The 16,828-nt window shown below is 35.6% G+C and overlaps 1 protein-coding gene across 1 annotated transcript in view; it reads left to right on the top strand.

Moving 5' to 3' along the window:
- Positions 1-16,828, top strand: part of IL1RAPL1 (interleukin 1 receptor accessory protein like 1) — a 1,264,984-nt gene that overhangs the window by 982,927 nt on the left and 265,229 nt on the right. Inside the window, exon 6 of the mRNA XM_070603331.1 lies at positions 10,166-10,240. Within this exon, the coding sequence (XP_070459432.1) occupies positions 10,166-10,240 (75 nt within the window). The remainder of the gene's footprint in view (positions 1-10,165; positions 10,241-16,828) is intronic.

A 16,828-nucleotide genomic window follows, 5' to 3' on the forward strand; every position in this document is an offset into this window, starting at 1 on the left:
AAATCATCCATAGCCAGGACTATATACTTCACCTTATTATTAACTATTGTCTTTCATTTGTTGTTGAATTATTGGTCATGTCTCTTCAATCAGAGTGTAAATTACTTGTGTGTGGGTATCTTGACTTGTACTTATTTGGCCTTGCCCTGTGGCACCAGCCCAAATGCTAGGCTGATCACTGGCAGTTCTTACATATTGTGATTGAGTGACTAATTGTCTTCATCTTTACATTACAAGTGGACATTACATTATAAGAGAAGTCAAAAAATTAAAAGTTATTCCCCAGAAATGAGTAACATAACTGAATATACTAACTCCTGGTCATAAATCACTTAAAGAAAGATGGCATATTTCTCATATAACTATACAAATATCTGGTACTTAATATTTTTCAAAGGGTATTGACACTTATTTTCTGGATTCATGTAGTGTATTTTCCAGATGAGTACATTTTCTAAAGTAACTGAAGCTTATCTCATTATCCATCAAAAATATATTTTAATGAACAGTTTTGAATGCAAATCCTTAGAAAAAAAGGAGCATACAATTACTGCCTTTTAAAATAGGATGCATGAAATACAGTTAAATTTTCCTTGACTAGTCATTCTACAAAATTTTTTTGAGCATTCACAATGTTCTACCTGTTATGGATAACACTAAAAACATTAGGGATATGAAGTTTAAAAAAAATGTTTTTAAACCATCATAATCCCTGTTCTCAGTGAGTTTATAGTCTCAAGGGGAAGTCAGATGTAGAGAAGGGAAAGTTACAACCCAGCCTCTTAAAGCCTGGACAGAAGTAAGGCAGTTGTGTTTTGAGGCCCCAACAGGAGTCAGGAAAGTTTAGCCTAAGAATTGACACCTGTGGTAGTTATGGAAGGTGAGTTAGGATTTAAAGAGATGTGATAGGGCATTCCAGCAGCAGCAAAAGAGGCACGTTTCAAAAGAATCCAAGAGAATGGTGAATTGGGGAAATGGTGGAATTTTCAGTGTACTTGATGCAGAGCAGCCTGAGACTAGTTCCAGACTTTACAGGAGCGTAAACAATTCACAATGGATCATTTTTCTTCCCTGCTTACAAACCTCCATTGATCCAATATCAGCTACTGAATAAAAGTCTTAGCTTTCTATAAATACAAGAAATGTAAGCAAGCTCAGCCCAGATGAGCAAAACCACGCATTTGACCTGTAGTTGACCACAGATGCATGAGCAAGCTGAGCAAAGATCATTCAAGCTTAGGCTGGATCAGCTGAACCTCCCAGCTGTCTTGTAGACTAACGAATAATACTAAACGGCCACTATTTTAAGCTACTAAGATTTAGGGTAATTTGTAAGTCAGTAATATTTAACTGACAAATTGTATTAGTGTTTTTCAATTCTCTTTTCCTAAAGTAAAATGCCTTTGCTATATTTATTATAAACAGAGAAATGCGAAGATGTAATAGAAACAAATTTTGCTGAGCAAATAGAGCTGTGGTATTGCTTTGAGCTGGCATAGATGCAATTCAATTTAATTTCATTTCTTGTGATAAACTTGGCTCAAAATTTATAATTTATACTACACTATTTGGACATATGTAGATGTAGGCACATATTCATGCTATATATAACACTCAAAAAATTTACCAAATCCTAAAGTTTTTATATCCATGATATTTTTTAAAAATATATTTTTATTTTGGACAATTTCAAGCATAAAAGACACAAAAATAGAGAGAATAGCATAATGAAATTCCATGTACCCATCGCTAAGGTTCAGTAATTATCAGCATTTTGTATATGTTATTGTTGGTAATAGGCTTTTGTTTTGGTATTTTTTTCTTTTCTTTTGACGATATGAGTGGTGTGCAATGCAACTAAGAACACATTTGCAGTTTGTTCCTGCTTTGCTGAAAAGAAAATTCTTGAAATGACTAACCTCCGTTTGTTGCCAAGTAACTCTTGGCTATGCACGGATAGCAAAAGTAATATAACAGCATTCGCAGCATAATTAGATTTGAATAGCAAGTTTTATTTAAAGAGTGCCTGATCTTATTGCTCATAGGCATGCTTTTCTTTCTTGGGTTTTTTTTCTTTTGGTAGTAATCACGTTTTTAATGACTTGAGATAGACTTTCATTTTATGAAACAAATAGAAAACTGCCATAGGAACTCTTTAGTAAGCTTTTAGACATTGTTGAAGCTGCTTAAAATCCTTTTAGGTAGGAGGTTATTATTTGTTAAATAATCATTTTTATAAAATGACCTGTGAAAAAGATAATTCCCAACAGTGTTACTTGGATGAATGATAACAATTAATCTCAACAGGAAAAAGTGATGATGATGTAGGCAAGGAAGTTATAGCTGCTCCATTTGTTGAATAAGTGAATGAATGGAAGTTTAGAGTTCTGTTCTTTTACTGTACCAGAATAGAGAAAACAAAATGCTTTCCTTCCAGTCTGCTTTCCAGATATATTTCTTGGGAAGGAAGGAAATATGAAATGAGAGGAGAGATGGACAGGGAGGGAGGGAGAGGAGAAAAAAGAAAGAAAGGAAATGAGGGAAAGGAAGATAGGAGGGAGGGTAAACAGAGAGAAGGGAGGGAAGAAAGGAAGGGAGACAGGCTAATTATTTGGAGGTATATTTCTTTAATCAGTAATGCTGTTAAATATCACAGTCAACCTGTAATTCAACACACAATATTTATATTACTATTATATTTAAATTTCTATAGAAGTTAGCTTAGATTCATAGAATCTCAAAGGAACCTGTCTCTTAGTGCAACCTTATCATTGACAGAGGTCAAGAAAGTTAATGCAATTGCACAAGGTGAATATATCAATTTTTGAAAAATCTGCTACTATTGTCCCATAAGAAGCTGACCGCCAATGAAGTTTAACTCATCTGGAATAATGTAGTAATGTAGTAATAGTAGAACTGTTTGTTGAATTTATGTTTCCACATTTTACGCAAAAATGTTACTTTTGTTATAAAATGTAATTCTAAAGGACATTGCTAATATTTTATACACTTGATACAAAAATTTTAAATTTTTAGTTCATATTCATAAATCTTGAATTTCAACGGGGAACATGCTTATTAAGGGTCATTTTCTATTTGGTAACAGTTTTAATGGGATTTCTAGAATGCTGACTTTTTTTTGGTCCACTATCATAACGAGACCTTCAAATTGTATGTCATCATCAAGTCCTGGTATCATTAATGGGTTCTGCTTATGAGAGCCAATGACAGATATAAACATCCGTTCTAATTTTAAAAAAAGCAGTGTCAGACCTATTCAGATTCTACAGTAAAAGCTTCACTATTGTCAAATACAGGCTAGTCCTAATCAAGTCCGTTGAATTCACACAGACTATTCCATCTCTCTGTTTCCAAATTCTATCAAAATATTGTTTCCCCCTAGTCTGCCCCATATCATCAGAAACTCCAGGCAAAACAAGGTGTCTAGTAGAAACTACACTGGAAATCACAAATGTTGAAAAGCAGTCTACAGAAGTGGAAAGCGTGTGACCATAAAATCAGGTGATGTGGGTTCCAATCTTTGCTTCTCTTCTCACTGGCTATTCATTTTGACTGAAGTTTCTAGATCTTTTCATTGTAGCAAACTGATGGTCAAATGAAATAAGGTAACTATACACCCCAAAATATAATGCAAGTGTTAATTTTTCCTACACATATGCATATATGCTTATTTGAAATCTTATATTTATGTTCTTGTGTCTTAAAATCCTTAAATTTATGCTGAGAGTTCCAGCTAACATCATGTCAATTTTACAGTTTGTGAATGAAATTAAGCATAGTGTGCTATGTTGACTTTTCATGATAAATTGAGACATTACATGGGCTACTTTGTTTTTAATCCCTGGCTAGCTCCCTTGAATACTTATTGTCACTTACCAAAAATAAAATATTTTTAGGCTACCTTCTTTTGGTAAATACATGTTCAGTGATTACAAACAACTTCCATATTAAGTGAAGTATAATAGTATTAGGAAGTTTTTGCTGTAAAATAATTCTGTAATATTTCAACAGCTAAATGTTTTAGAATACATTAGAATTATTTCTGCAGTACTGGAATGCCTCTGCTGTTCTGCATTGCATGGTTTATTCTATGTCTTTAGAGAAGAACTTCTTAATATTTAGTTGTTTGGGTGGCAGCAAGAGGCCTTAGTGGTGGTCATTCTTCCTATGGGGGTTTGGAAGGAGGAAGAGAAGGTTACTCATTCTTTATATAGACTCCCAATTAATTCTTCTCACTTTGGCCTCCCATCTCTCCCCTGCACCCTGTCATACATGGCCTTTCTGGGTACTAAACCTACACAGAATTTCATGTACCCTCATGGCTTCCTTCATGGCTGCGGTCCATTCTATGATAGCCCAGAATGTAACATCCTCCATCATTTCATCAATCTCCATGTTTCCAATAGCTTTCTGTCTACCGTAAAATTGAAGTCTCTTGTTCAATTCAGGCTTGAAATATAGGTAATAAAACCACTTTTCATATATGGTTATCCTAGGGCACGTTTTCTCAACCTCAGCTCTATTGTTATCTGGGACTGGATCATTCTTGTGGGGGGCTTTCCAGTGCATTGTAGGAAGTTAGACAGCATCCCTTATCAAGTAGCAACCCCCACCAGTTCTGACAACCTCAGTTGAGAACCGCTGTGAGAGCTATTCCAGTGAGTAATTTTGCAAGATTCTGTATCATGAAGAAAAAGCAAAAGAATGTAAATATCTTCTATATTGAAGTACGATATAAGTAAACCAATCCAATATAATCTGGAAGGCCATTAAATTACATTACACTACACTTTGGAAATATAATGTCTTATTATGATATTCCAAGCCAAGCAGAGAATTAAAATTTTTCTGACTTTCAATAGTAACATGGTGCCTTTTGTCTGTTCCACAATTTTCCTTTAATAAGCATTTCCAAGTAGCCTGGGATTTATCATTTTTATTTCTTGAAGACCTTTTATCTACTAATAGAATAAGAAAAAAAATGATATGCTATGATAATTTTGCTTACTTTCTCATTGCTAGGGAAGAGATACTTTCCCTCACAGGACATATAATTTCTTGGAATTGACTGTTGTCCCTAGGAGCTAATTGGTGACCGTTAATTTTTCCTTGCCTGTCAACAGAAGTGAAAACAGTAGTTGGCATGCTCACCTACTTGATTATAGCTATTACATCAATCAAAATCCTTTTCCTAGGATTCGTCATGATTTCTCTAGATAATTATATATTGTTTCATTTTCCTCACCATTTTATTTGGCTTTAGCCTTGACTACACACAAATTTATTTAAAATGGTTGAAATCAGTCATGCAATCAGTTAGAATTCATTCCCACAACATTTATGCAAAATCTACTGCAGCAATTGTTTCAAAAATAAAATTCAAAAATATTAAACCACTTTTATATATTCAGTCTACCCACAATCTCTTTTGTTTGCCCTCTGTATTTTTCTCAGCTCATGTGGTTAGAGTCAGGGTGTAGTGGGTGACTGAATGTGTTCTGGAATCAGCCATAAGTCAGGATGTGGCAACCAGGGCTGCAGATAATGGAAGCTTGAGCTTAAGAGACAACTTCAGAAGGTGGCAAATGAATAGAGACCCTGAACCCCTACATTAGCTCCATTGTAATGAACTTTTCATTTAATATTCTTGAGTGATTTATTTTAAAAAACAATTATTCAATAAATAGAATCTTTTCATTCTTTATATTACCCGGCAGATTTATCAAGATATTGGAAAGTGATTAAATATAAATTCCATCACTCCTATATTAGAACAGTACTTCATAATAAATATTTTTAAAATAAGGAAAAACTAAATTAAACACCATGATTTTGAATTTGCCAATTGAATATGTTCTACATATCATTGAACAGAAGGAGTACTGGAGAATTGTTCTTAATATCTTACCTGAGAATGGCCCTGATTCTATTAGTCAGGAATAAGTTCGGGCATATATTTTTTTATTATGTATGACATTAAAGCAAAAGATAGTTGAGGTTAGCCAAAGTTTATCTCATGATAAATGATTATGGCATTAGCCTGAAATATGAAACTTTTTAAGCCATTTTCTCAGTCCTCTGGGGGACCAGAAGAGAAGATGAGTTGTGAATCAGTGGCTCAGTTTTTCAAAATATAAATCAATGATCAATAGCAAAATTCTCTAGTGTCTATGGATACAGGGAGGTGACTGAATTGATTCATAAAAACTTATCTCTTGATTCCTACTATCCCATAAAACTACCCCTCTTATACTGCCCCCCCATATCATTAAATGGCACTGCCATTTGTGCATTTGCTTAAGCCCATAACTGGGGACCCCCCCAAACTTCTAGATTTTCATTTACATTCCACATCAGGTCCTTCAGTCAATTTTGTTAGTTCTACCTACCAAATAAATACTTAAAGGAAAAAATCCTCCCATTTACACCACCAGCACCAATGTACCATAACCTTTCGGTAGACTGCTTCAATCCCCTCCTTACTGGGCTTCCTGCCTCCACTCTGTCTTACTGTCTCCACACTAGTCCATCCTCCCAGACTTGAGCACCAAAGTGCCAGAGTGATACTTCTGGCATATAAATGCTACCAGGGGCTCTCTCCAAAATTCTCCAGGGCATTCATATTATGTTTGGAATAAAACCCAAGTCTTTTCCGTGTTCTACAAGGCCCTGCCTGAATTGGCTGTCTCTGAACTCATTGCCACTCTTTCCTTATGTCAATATAGCTATGATGACCTGTGCTAGCCTTCAAACATGCTAAGTGCACTCCCATCTCAGGGCCTTTGCACTTGCTCTTCTCTCTGCCTGCTGTAATCTTCTTCCAAGTATTCACATGGCTGGTTTCTTCCCTTCACAGAGATATGTTTCAAATGATCTTCAGAGCAAACTTTCCTGCCCTTCCTCTCTAAAATAACACCTGCATTAGCCTCTTTCTCTTTAGCTGCTTTATTTTTTTATATTACTTATAACCACCTGATGTTATATTGTGCATGTCTTCATTTACATGGATATTTTCCTTCTCCCTCTCTGGAAGGCAAGCTCCATGAGAGCAGGAATTTTGTCTGCCTGGCTCACTATTATACTCTCTAGTAACTAGAGAAGTGCCTGGCAAAGAGGAGATGTCTTAAAAATATTCGTTGAATAAATGAATGAGCATATTTGTTTTATTTGCATTTAAAGCAACACTTATCAAACTATTTGGATAAAATGTTAAGTATTTGGATAAAATGTTAAACTAGCCAAATGATTGATTTTCCTGAATACGTGCATTTTGATAGATATGTTAAGAGTTACGTCCTTGGGAGTATTTGCTCTTTCTCTTTGACATGACTCTTAGGTCAAGGTAATCTTGTATATGGTGTTAGTTTGTTCATAAACTGCTCTCACAGCACTTCTCTGCTCAATTGCCTTGCCGCTCCTCTCTCTCTCAGGCTTCTAAGGCTCTGTGACTCTGTCATGAGTCACCATAATTGTTTGCAGCAGAAAGGAGAAATTTTGCCAATCCCAGTGCATTAGAGATAAGTGAAAAATAAAGTAGCCCTTTTCCCCCAAATGGCTTCACCTAGTACATGTTGATATTTTCTCCTGTACGTTCATTTTTTTCTCCCAAGGAACATGAGACTGTGTCTACTTTCTATAGCCCTCACAAGCTCTATGCTCCACTATTAGAAACTAATGTAAAAACATTTCAGGCCAAAGAAAGCAGAACTGAAATCCCCTTCTGAGTCATTGGTAATCCACATTCCCTTGACTTGCTAGGAAAATAGGCAGTTGTTTGTCAACTCATTTAAGTTAAAAAAAGTCGCAGACAAAACAAACAAACAAACAAAAAACCCCTTGTAAAATGGAGCATGCTGGTGGGATTGCCACAAAGCATGTTTTATTTTCAGCTGCATAAATCTGTGAATATTATTTTGTGACCAGATTTAGTTGGTAGATTTAAATAGAGTCATAAAGAAATTACCTCTGAGTATAGCACTCATCACGATGCATCATATATATGCTCTCATCTCATACATTCTTATGCATGATTCCATGTCTTATTGATGTTTTTATTTGTAACATAGTACTTATTATCTGTAGGCACTTCGTAAATGCTCTTGTAGTGAATTATGGAGTTATATAATAATTATTTATCTAGATTGTAAGCTCTATGAGAGTTAAAAGCTGTGTTTTGTTTACCTTTGAGTCCTTCACAATCCCAGTACATTGCTTGCATATCTAAAAGTCTTCAAAATATTTTTGTTGAATTGCATTCTTGAAGATAGATCAGTTCTCCTGCTGTGGAAACTAGTGGGGGAAATAGTAATTATTCTTAAAATCAGGATCTAAATGCCTTTTGAGCCCTTAGCTAAACATTCAGTTCATTATTTCACAAACAATAATATTTTTCTTATTGGGCTATATAGAATGCTAAATGCTGTTGTCCTAAACTTTGATGGGTATCATTAGAACAGACCTATTTTCCATGTACTATATCCAGGCACTTAATCTGTTATCCTATTTAATTCTCATACCAAGCCATAAGGGAAAACTATTTATGTCACATTTATATATAAGGAGACTGAGACTCAGAGACTAAATAACTTCTCCAACTTGCCAAACCAACAAGGCAGAGTCAGGAATTATTAGGCCCATATCTCCCTGAAGGCTAAGTGTACGATCTTTCTTACTCTACCATAATGCTTCTAAGAAAAAAAGCAGAGAAGGTATTACTTAAAATAGATTTTGAAAATTGTCTATGGTTTTGAAAGAACAGATTTTGTGGTAAGATGATTATAGATATCCAAGAAGTATTGAGTATTCTCAATAGTATTTTAGGGACTAAAATTACATTTTAGAAGAGTGACCGGTCAACAGAGAAAGGTACGCTCATCCTAAATATCTATCTCACATTTTTCTCCTCTTTAAGAACATTAGAAAATGTCAAGAATACTGGCCTCATTACCCTGGTCTGTTCTCACTTTTGTTTTTGGAAGACAGGATCCTATTTTTCACTGTTCCATAACCCAAGTGTACATGGAATGGGGAAAAGAGGGAGAGACTGCATCCCTTCATGATTAGTTAGGGAACCTTAACATACGTAAAGAATCAATCCTGTACACAGCTTCATGTATGCTGACTTCTAGATGTTTCTCTAACTGGCAGCTGGTAAGCAAAACAAATGTCCTTAAAATTCTGCTTCTACTCTGCAAAACATTTCTGTCAATTGGGACATATTAATAACTCTGTAACAGGGGCCGGCCTAGTGGCACAGTGGTTAAGTGCGCATGTTCCGCTTCCATGGCCTGGGGTTCGCCGGTTCTGATCCCGGATCCAGAAATGGCACCACTTGGCAAGCCATGCTGTGGTATGCAATGGGAAACCTGTCTTCAAGATGCTTGATAGTAAACTCTTAGATCTGTAGGCTGATAATTGATAAATTGATGATAGTACAGAGCAGAAATGTATGGAAGCTTAAAAATCCAAGAGTATATATGCAAATTAACAATAAGTACTATAAAATGTAATGGATAATAGTAACGAGGGGTTTTGACTAAATGGAAGGTATCATTTAAAAATATTATCTTGGATACTTATATGCATGTTTGAATGCGCAGCTTGTGCTCATTCAATGCCACATTGCTATCCCATTTATAGAAATGTGTATAAGAAATACTTAATCTAATTATTAAGTTATGGGTTTCGAGGCAATGTGATCCAGGGTATGGAAACTAGGAATGGGATTAAGAAGAATGTGAGTACATTATGCAAAAAAAATCGTTGGTATCTGTGATACATATATCATGTGTAGCTTTAATTAACACAGAGAAAATGTAGGGTACCTTTTAAAAAGGAAAAGAAGGTGCAAATTGAAAATATCTGGTGAAGCATAGTCACACGTTCTTAAGGACTGACCAATCCTGATTCTGTACTTCCACAGCCTCATGTGACTGTCAATTTAGAAGTATTATGTTTGACTCCTATAATCTAATAGTTTTTCAGCGCGCCTAAAGGTACTACCTGCAATATGTAAGTCATTACTTGGTGGAATGCTTTGACACACTACTCTGAGAATGAAAAATATTTGAGAGAACAAACTATATTCTATCCTTCAGTCCGTGCAGCATAACTATAAGTCTGTATTATTATTATTGTTTTTCAGCCCCTCTGACTGATAAGCCACCCAAGCTTTTGTATCCTGTGGAAAGTAAACTGACGATTCAGGAGACTCAGCTGGGTGAGTAATTCCTTAATTTTAGTTAATACGCTTTTCTCAATACATTCTGACAGTTAATAAGTCTAGACTGTAACCTGATGTAGTATTCTGAGCTAAGCCCATGTGTATTTCAAGGGAGCAAAATTAGAAAATACTAGCTAACATGGCCCATTCCACCCCCTGGACTTCCTGCATTAGGACCACGCTGGACATATGGATGTAAAAACTCATGTGTTATTTAGTTATTGGGAAATGAGACAGACTGAAGGATTTACTGATGCTATTATATTGTCATTTGATAAGGATGGAATTGGTTTTAAAACAGGCAATATGGAACTATTTGACATCCATTAATATATTAAAATACAATTTTTGAAAATTGAGGGGGAAGATGCAGATTCATTAAAATAAATGTCACCATTATAGTTAAAAATCATTTTTATTTAATCAAATATAATGGACATTATGCTGGCTAAGTTATGGATAATATGTTAATAAAATATGGGCAAGTGGCTTTTGGTTAAAGGACTAATAGGTTTGGGACATAAGAACATGGACAGAATATGCTTTGATAAAAATATCCAGTTGTCCACAAATCAGAATTCTAACATACTTATCTTAAAGTCTATAATTTCTGAGTCTAATTTATCTATATTCAGTTTTACCAAATTATGTAAAATTCCTCCTTCTTAATTATAAATATATATAGCACATTCGGTTATATTCTTCTCACTTTTATTTTTATTTGAAATATAGTGCACATTTGTATATTATAAACTTCAGTAGAAAATTCTTTGTTTTTAGTAGTTTGATATAAGAGTGTCAAAAGTATGATTTTAACCATAATTTGTATTTGTTAAGGATTTTTTCTTGCATTCACCGTTTGAGAGTAAAACTGCATTTACTGTATACAACTAAAAAAGAATCAATAGCACATGCCTTAAGTTACCAGTGTTATTATTGTTTCTGAAGTGAGAAGTTGGATTAAAATTGTAAATCTGTTTCAAAATGAAGATTACAGAGGTGATAATCTTTACTAATAGTATATCCAAACTTATAGTGCAGAACGATATGATGATAGCTGTACAAACTGTAAAATTATTGTAGTCAATGAATTTGTAATATTGGAAATACTTGTATTTACTAATTTTGAGGCATGAACATATATGCAGGGTTTATACAAGTCAGGGTATTAATATGCTTCTTTGATGCTAAACCCAGGCCTTTGGATTAATGCCATATACATGCAAGTGGTATTATAACACGCAAGTGGTCATTATTTTGAGATGGAAGGCTACAAGCAAAATTAAAGCTATGCTATATATGAAACAAACACCAAGTAAACTGGAGACGTCAACCTGGGATTTGGATTCTTTTCAACAACTTTTGTTTTGTTTTATTTTCTGATTCCAGTTCTTAGTGTATAGAAAAATTCATTTGCTAGTTAGAGAAATTTACCCTTAATCTTTGAATTTTTGAGCAACAGTTGATTTGAAATAACTACCTTGCTAATGTTGTTACTACAATATGCAATAGTATTGGAGTAGGTGAATGGCTGATTGCAAAAGATAAGTGAAAATAGGAAAAATATTAAAAACAAACAACAAAAAAGAATCAAGACATGTAAAATATATTTGTTTTCTGTAATATGTACTTTGATTTTTCACCTCCTTGGGGATTTAGTTTTTGCCCTTTCCATATTTGAAAATGCTACCAATTTCAACAAGCTCAAAATGGGATATAAAATCCTAAAAAGGGGGGACTGGGTGAAGAGTCATGGAGTGGCAATAGTGATGAGGACCAGGATCAGTGATGAGGAGCCTGTAAGTGGCACCTACTCTTATGAGAAGGTGAGACTCTCCAACAGAGTTTCATTGGCCAAGAGCTCAGGTATCTGAATCAACATTGTCCTAAATTGAGAGTTGACCACAAAGGATAATAACTCCTACATAAATTACGTTATAAGAACAATCATCAGAAATTATGCAAAGCTGAGTAGATACATGTCTGGTGACCTAACTTGAACATCCTAGCTAAGTTATGCACACACCAATCTGGCCTTGGTAACTGTAAATCCATCAGTTCTCCAGTTTTTCTGAAAATATATAAAACTCAATAATAATGACTTAGATAAAATCATAAAATGTATGGATTTGTCTTCATCTCCAAATTCTCCTTTCTCTGCCATTTGCTGGCCATGCCTACCTTTCCCCTTCCACATCCCATATGTCTTCCTTTTCTTCTAATTCTTTCATCTTCTCAAAACTAGAAAAATTCTGATAATGATCATTCAAACTGTTTCAGTGTAGAAAGCGAAAGTCAAACTACTTAGGAAAAAATAATATAACAGTAACTAAATTCATATAAAATATGTAAATGGTGGGTTTGAATTTCAATCAATATGTGATCCTAACCTACCATTCACATTGGAAGGGGTATCTGTGTGTTACTTCTAAATGTGAGAAAAAGAACCTTGTCCCTTTTAAGTAACTTTCAGGCATCAGCAAATATATGGACAGCACTTTCTTGGGCAAAAGGCCCAGAAATCACACTGTACGATTCTGAAGGTCAATCCAGGAGGTGAGTCTTACTTAGTTCTTTCAGGCAGCTGTAGTCAAGGGAATCAAAAGACAGACACCATTGTCTTGCTGAGCTTGAGCCCTGAGGATGTCAATCAGAGATGTGTCCTTCTCGTTATGGCCAGAAGCCCTTTTTCAGAACCTTCCAAAACAGAGGATGGTATATTCCATCATTACTAGTCTTTCAAGGAGTAGAAATCCATCCCACCTAGTGAGACATTATACCTTACAATTTTGAATTTACTGAAAATTATCATTAATTACTCATCTAAGCATGGGTATCACTTTATTTAAATTTTGGTTTTTCCTTTAAAAATTAATTATACAGTTGGTAGAAATTTGGGGAAAATACAGAAAAGATTCTTGTCTCTTACACTTTACATTGTAAAAACATTCTGCTCCTGTTAAATATTCTTAGAAAATACAATTTTTTGTGTGTGTGGAAGGAAGACTGGCCCTGAGCTAACATCTGTTGCCAACATTCCTCTTCTTCCTTGAGGGATATTGTCCCTGAGCTAACATCTGTGCCAGTCTTCCTCTGTTTTGTATGTGGGGCACTGCCACCACAGAATGGCTTGATGAGCAGTGTGTAGGTCCACGCCTGGGATCCAAACGTGCAAACCCCAGGCCACCAAAGCAGAGCACGCTAACTTAACCACTGCACCACTGGGCTGGCCCCAGAAAATGGAGTTTTAGTGGCTTCATGATATCTATCTGAATGTCCTATAGTTTCATATACATTGCTGTAAATTTTGATTTTTCCAAATTCCATTATCATAAATAATGAAGTGATGATCTTTACTGTATATTTTCCCTGACTTTATAATTATTTCAGGAGGACAGATTCCTAAAAGGAAAAACACTGGATGAAAGGAAATAATTTTTTTAAAGTTTCTTGCTACATATTTTCAGAATTCTTACAAGAGAAGTTGTAAAAACTCTCACCAGAAATGTATGATGAGTACAATAACTTTTTAATCTTTGATAAAATTAATAAATTGATCTTTGTAATATAGAGTTCTTGAAGGAAAAATCACTTTCCTTTGATTCATGATCACTTCTTCCTCCTCCCTCTTACTTCTTTCTCTCTCTTCAACCATTGAGTACAAGTGGCCTCTCTTTTTTCTGGGGGTTATCCACATTTGGAGGGTTTCAAATAAATCTAATCTATTTAAATAAATGTCTATGGTTGACGAAATATAGAAACCTAATTGACTCTATAGGTCTCTATCCATTTTCTTCTCTTGCTTTCCTAACGTTCAACTGAGAGCTTCCCCTGGATTCTGTTTCTTAATAAAGTGCACAGTAATTTTGTCTGGTACTCTGGGCACAGGGAATGTCAATAAATAGTAATTGATAATAAGGTGTACATACAACAAAGGGCACACATCTCCAAATTTTTTGCAAGAGAAAATAATGAGACTGAACTGAATAAGCTGCCCCATAGTGCTCTTATTTTTCTTTAATATTTACTGTCATTTAAGTTTGTTAAAAAGGAAACACTTACATATCTGAGAGAGTAACAAGGATTTACCAGATGTTAACATGTAGAGGAAACTGGTTGATGACAATATTGAAACCTCAAATTTTTAAACATCTGTTCTGGCAAAGAGACACACATACAGGCATACCTCGTTTTATTGAGCTTTGCTTTATTGCACTTGCAGATACTGCATTTTTTTTTTTTTACATATGGAAGGCAACACTGAAAACAATTATATTTCTGGCAACACTACAATCGAGCATTTATTGGTGCAGTTTTTCCAAGCAGCATTTGCTTACTTCATGTCCCTGTGTCAGATTTTGGTAATTCTTGTAATATTTCAAACTTTTCCTTATTATTATACTTGTTATTGTAATCTGCGATCAGTAATATTTTTTTTAAGATTTTATTTTTCCTTTTTCTCCCCAAAGCCCCCCAGTACATAGTTGTGTATTTTTAGTTGTGGGTCCTTCTAGTTGTAGCATGTGGGATGCCACCTCAGCATGGCTTGATGAGTGGTGCCATGTCTGTGCCCAGGATGCAAACTGGCGAAACTCTGGGCTGCCAAAGCAGAGCATGTGAACTCAACCACTCGGCCACAGGGCTGGGCCCCTGCGATCAGTAATCTTGATGTTACTATTGTAATTGTTTTGGGACTCCCCGAACCGTACCCATATAAGACAGTGAACTTAATCGATAAACGTTGTATACGTTCTGACTGCTCCACTGACGGGCCATTCCCCTGCCTCTCTCCTTCTCCTCGGGCCTACCAATTCCCTGAAATACAACAATATGGAAATTAGGCCAATTAATAACCCTGCAATGGCCTCTGAGTGTTCAACTGAAAGGAAGAGTCACACATCTCTCACTTTAAATCAAAAGCTAGAAATGATTAAGCTCAGTGAGGAAGGCATGTCCCAGGCCGAGATAAGACAAAAGCTAGGCCTCTTTTGCCAAACAGCCAACTTGTGAGTACAAAGGAAAAGTTCTTGAAGGAAATCAAAAGCTACTCCAGTGAACCCAGGAGTGATAAGAAAGCACAGCAGCCTTATTGCTGATGTGGAGAAAGTTTTAGTGGTCTGGATAGAAGATCAAAGCAGCCACAACGTTCCCTTAAGCCAAAGCCTAATCCAGAGCAAGGCCCTATGTCTCTTCAGTTCTGTGAAGGCTGAGAGAGGTGAGGAAGCTGCAGAAGAAAAGTTTGAAGCTAGCAGAGGTTGGTTCTGAGGTTTAAGGAAAGAAGCCGTCTCTATAACATAAAAGTGCAGGGTGAAGCAGCGAGTGCTGATGTAGAAGCTGAAGCAAGTTATCCAGAAGATCTAACTAAGATAATTAATAAAGGTGGCCACACTAACAACAGATTTTCAGTGTAGACAAAACAGCCTTATATTGGAAGAAGATGCCATCTAGGACTTTCATAGCTAGAGAGGAGAAGTCAGTGCCTGGCTTCAAAGATTCAAAGGACAGGCTGACTGTCTTGTCAGGGGCTAATGCAGCTTGTGACTTTAAGTTGAAGCCAATGCTCATTTACCATTCCAAAAATCCCAAGGACCTTAAGAATTATGCTAAATCTACTCTGCCTGTGCTCTATAAATGGAACAACAAAGCCTAGATGATAGCACATCTGTTGACAACATGGTTTATTGAGTATTTTAAGCCTACTGTTGGGACCCACTGCTCAGGTAAAAAGATTCCTTTCAAAATATTATAGTTCATTGATGATGCACCTGGTCACCCACAAGCTCTGATGGAGATGTACAATGAGATGAATGTTGTTTTCATGCCTGCTAACACAACATCCATTCTGTAGCCCATGAAATCAAGGTTTCATTTCAACTTTCAAGTCTTTCGTGATTCATGGAAAGAGATCAAAATATCAACATTAACAAGAGTTTGAAAGAAGTTGATTCCAACCCTCATGAATGATTTTGAGGAGTTCAAGACTTCAGTGGAGGAAGTAACTGCAGATGTAGTGGAAAGAGCAAGAGAACTAGAATTAGAAGTGGAGCCTGAAGATGTGACTGAATTGATGCAATATCATGATAAATCTTTAAGGAATAAGGAGTTGCTTCTTATGGATGGGCAAAGAAAATGATTTCTTGAGATGGATTCTACTTCTGGTGAAGATGCTATGAAGATTGTTGAAATGACAACAAAGGACTTAGAATATTACATAAACCTAGTTGAAAAAGCAGTGGCAAGGTTTTAGAGGATTGACTCCAAATTTGAAAGAAGTTCTACTGTGGGTAAAACGCTATCAAACAGCATTGCATGCTACAGAGAAATCTTTTGTGAAAGGAAGAGTCAATAGATGTGGCAGACTTCGTCATTGTCTTATGTTGAGAAATTTCCACAGCCACTCCCACCTTCAGCACCTATCCCTCTGATCAGTCAGCAGCCATCAGCAAAGAGATTACAATTTCTGAAGACTCAGATGATGGTTAGCATTTATTAGCAATAAAGTATCTTTTAAGTTATGCACATTGTTTTTTAGACATAATGCTGTTACACACTCACTAGACTACAGTATAGTGTAAACATAACTTT

The sequence above is a fragment of the Equus przewalskii genome, chromosome X (genome assembly GCF_037783145.1).
Source record: "Equus przewalskii isolate Varuska chromosome X, EquPr2, whole genome shotgun sequence".
In the NCBI taxonomy this organism is placed as follows: domain Eukaryota; kingdom Metazoa; phylum Chordata; class Mammalia; order Perissodactyla; family Equidae; genus Equus; species Equus przewalskii.